Source organism: Solanum tuberosum, unplaced genomic scaffold, assembly GCF_000226075.1.
Source record: "Solanum tuberosum cultivar DM 1-3 516 R44 unplaced genomic scaffold, SolTub_3.0 scf00116, whole genome shotgun sequence".
NCBI classification, from domain to species: Eukaryota; Viridiplantae; Streptophyta; class Magnoliopsida; order Solanales; family Solanaceae; genus Solanum; species Solanum tuberosum.
This window is the reverse complement of record NW_006239040.1, coordinates 300459-302758: the sequence shown is the minus strand read 5'-3', so window position 1 is coordinate 302758 and position 2300 is coordinate 300459. Positions and strand designations below refer to the sequence as shown.

At 25.6% G+C, this 2300-nt stretch overlaps 1 protein-coding gene across 1 annotated transcript in view; it reads right to left on the bottom strand.

Annotated features, from left to right (window-relative positions):
• LOC102604627 (subtilisin-like protease SBT5.3) overlaps positions 1 to 380 on the bottom strand; it is a 7724-nt gene extending 7344 nt beyond the window's left edge. Inside the window, exons 1-2 of the mRNA XM_006350065.2 lie at positions 284 to 380; positions 48 to 157 (exon numbers count right to left, since the gene is read on the bottom strand). Of these exons, the coding sequence (XP_006350127.2) occupies positions 48 to 157; positions 284 to 358 (185 nt within the window). The 5' untranslated portion in view covers positions 359 to 380. The remainder of the gene's footprint in view (positions 1 to 47; positions 158 to 283) is intronic.
• Positions 381 to 2300: the final 1920 nt, after the last annotated feature.

The following is a 2300-nucleotide window of genomic DNA, read 5'->3' as shown; positions in this document are numbered from 1 at the left end:
TATATATATATATATATATATACTAAGGTTTTAATTCAATTAATTACCTTCCTAAATGTGATCCAAGAAATTCATGATGAAAATTAATAACTCTATCAAAATCAATTGATGTTGCTTCTTTTCCATGTGAATGTTCACCCAAGTACACAACATATGACTATATAAACACAAAAAATACTTTTATTACTTCGAAATTTCAATGAAATTTTGATCGATAGTTCATCGAAAAACGATAATAAAAAAAGGTACAATTTATAAAGAGAATCAAAAGGGAAGTATTTACCTTTTTTATGGCAAATGTTGGTCTAAGCAATAGAGTAAAAAAAATTGAAAGAAGAAAATATATTGAATTTTTCATATTTTCTTGAAAAAAATCAGAGATCTCCTCTTCTGCTAAATAAAGTTTCTATAATATAAGGAATCTTATTGGTTGAGTTATTGACCATATATAGACTGATTTTTATTTTTTTTTAAATTGTAGATCTTTATCTTTATTTAGAAGATTCATTGACTTTAGAAATAATTTTATTAAAAATTGTACATATTATATTTTTAATTATTTGTGGGGGATGAATCGAACTATTGCATGTTATATGAATGTAATGATGTATTGACTTGATTTAAATATAGAATTTTTAAAAATGATTTTCCAATTTATTATTGGTAATTTTATGTTTTTTTTATTTGTTTAGATATTTTGAAATTCCCCTCTGAATATATTTTTTAAAATGTTAAAAATTAGAATATGACTATATTCCTTTTTTTTTTCATGGGACCACTATGAAGGAACTATCAAATAAAAAGTAGTAATAGAATGGCCCCTGACTATTTTATAATTTTATGGTACTTTTTTTTTATTGACTATTAAAAATAGTAGTAATTTGGAATATTAGTTTGCCATAAAAATTAATGTCGAAAACAATTTCTTTATTTTCACATGATAGAAATAAAATTACATATATATCATTTGTCTCAAATATTAGATTGCCATAAAAACTAATACCGAAAACAACAAAGATAAAATTACATACATATTATTTATTTTAAATTTTATTCATGAAATTATATTAAATATATTATTATTATTATTATTATTATTATTATTATCTTATCTTAGTTTCCTAGAAAAGGACAAAGCAATATATTAAAGTAGCAAATAATTCCATCCATGTGCTATGCAGTATTCAAAAGTAGTTTTAGATTGGAGAGAAATAGAAATACTCACTAAAGACGATGAAACAAAGAAATCTAAAAAAGTAAAAAGTGGATAACACTTTTGGTTAGAGCTGTCAATATGGGCTAGCCCACCCCATTCGGGCTGACCCATACAGGCTTTGACATTTTACGGGTCAGGCCGGGCTAGCCCATTTTTGGTGTGGGCTAGAAAACAATCGGCCCAGCCCACAAGTACGTGGGCTACAGGCTTGCCGGGCTAGCCCACTTTTTTTAAAATTATATTTTTTTTATAATTATTAAAATAAATTATAAATTAATTTTAAAATATTATCATAAATATCGACAAAACAATATTACATGGTGTTAATGTTACTACTTGTTAATCAAATCCACAAATAAAATTATCTTTATAATATTTATCAAGGTTTTTCAAATAAAAGTATAAATATCTAAATAGAAATATTAACATAATTATTTTGTCACATCAAAACACAAAAAATGTGACAATATTCCAACCATAAAATATCCAACACTTCATGATCATCTTCATCAAGCATATCTGAATCAGCTTGTGGCAAGGTTGTCTTAACATCTTTATTTTCATCTGCAATTTATATGTGGTTTCAATTAGTTAAATATTAAATTGATTTTGAGTTTGGACTCTCTTTAATTTTAAATTTTAATATTATATTATATTTTTAAAATTATTTTTATTTGGCCCACGGGCTGGCCCTACCTATATTTCTCAAGCCCCACAAATCAGCAAGCTTATTCAGGCCGGGCTAAAAAGCCCTTTTCTTAAATGGGCTCCAAAAATCTTAGCCCAGCCCTATTAAATCCCGGGTTAGGCCAGGCCGACCCAACGGGCCTAGCCCATATTGACGGCTCTACTTTTGGTTCCTCTATTATTGGTATATATATTCTTATGTTTTATATAAAATGGTAGAAAAAGAATTATTATAGTAGTGACTGAAATATTAGAATAATGATCATTATCAAAATTTAGATTAATTATTGAATAGTTTAATCAATTTTGAAAATTTGAAAATAATAAAGTCTAGCTATACAAAATTAAAATCATATCAAATATTTTTAATATTTAAAGTAATATATTTCTAAAAGTT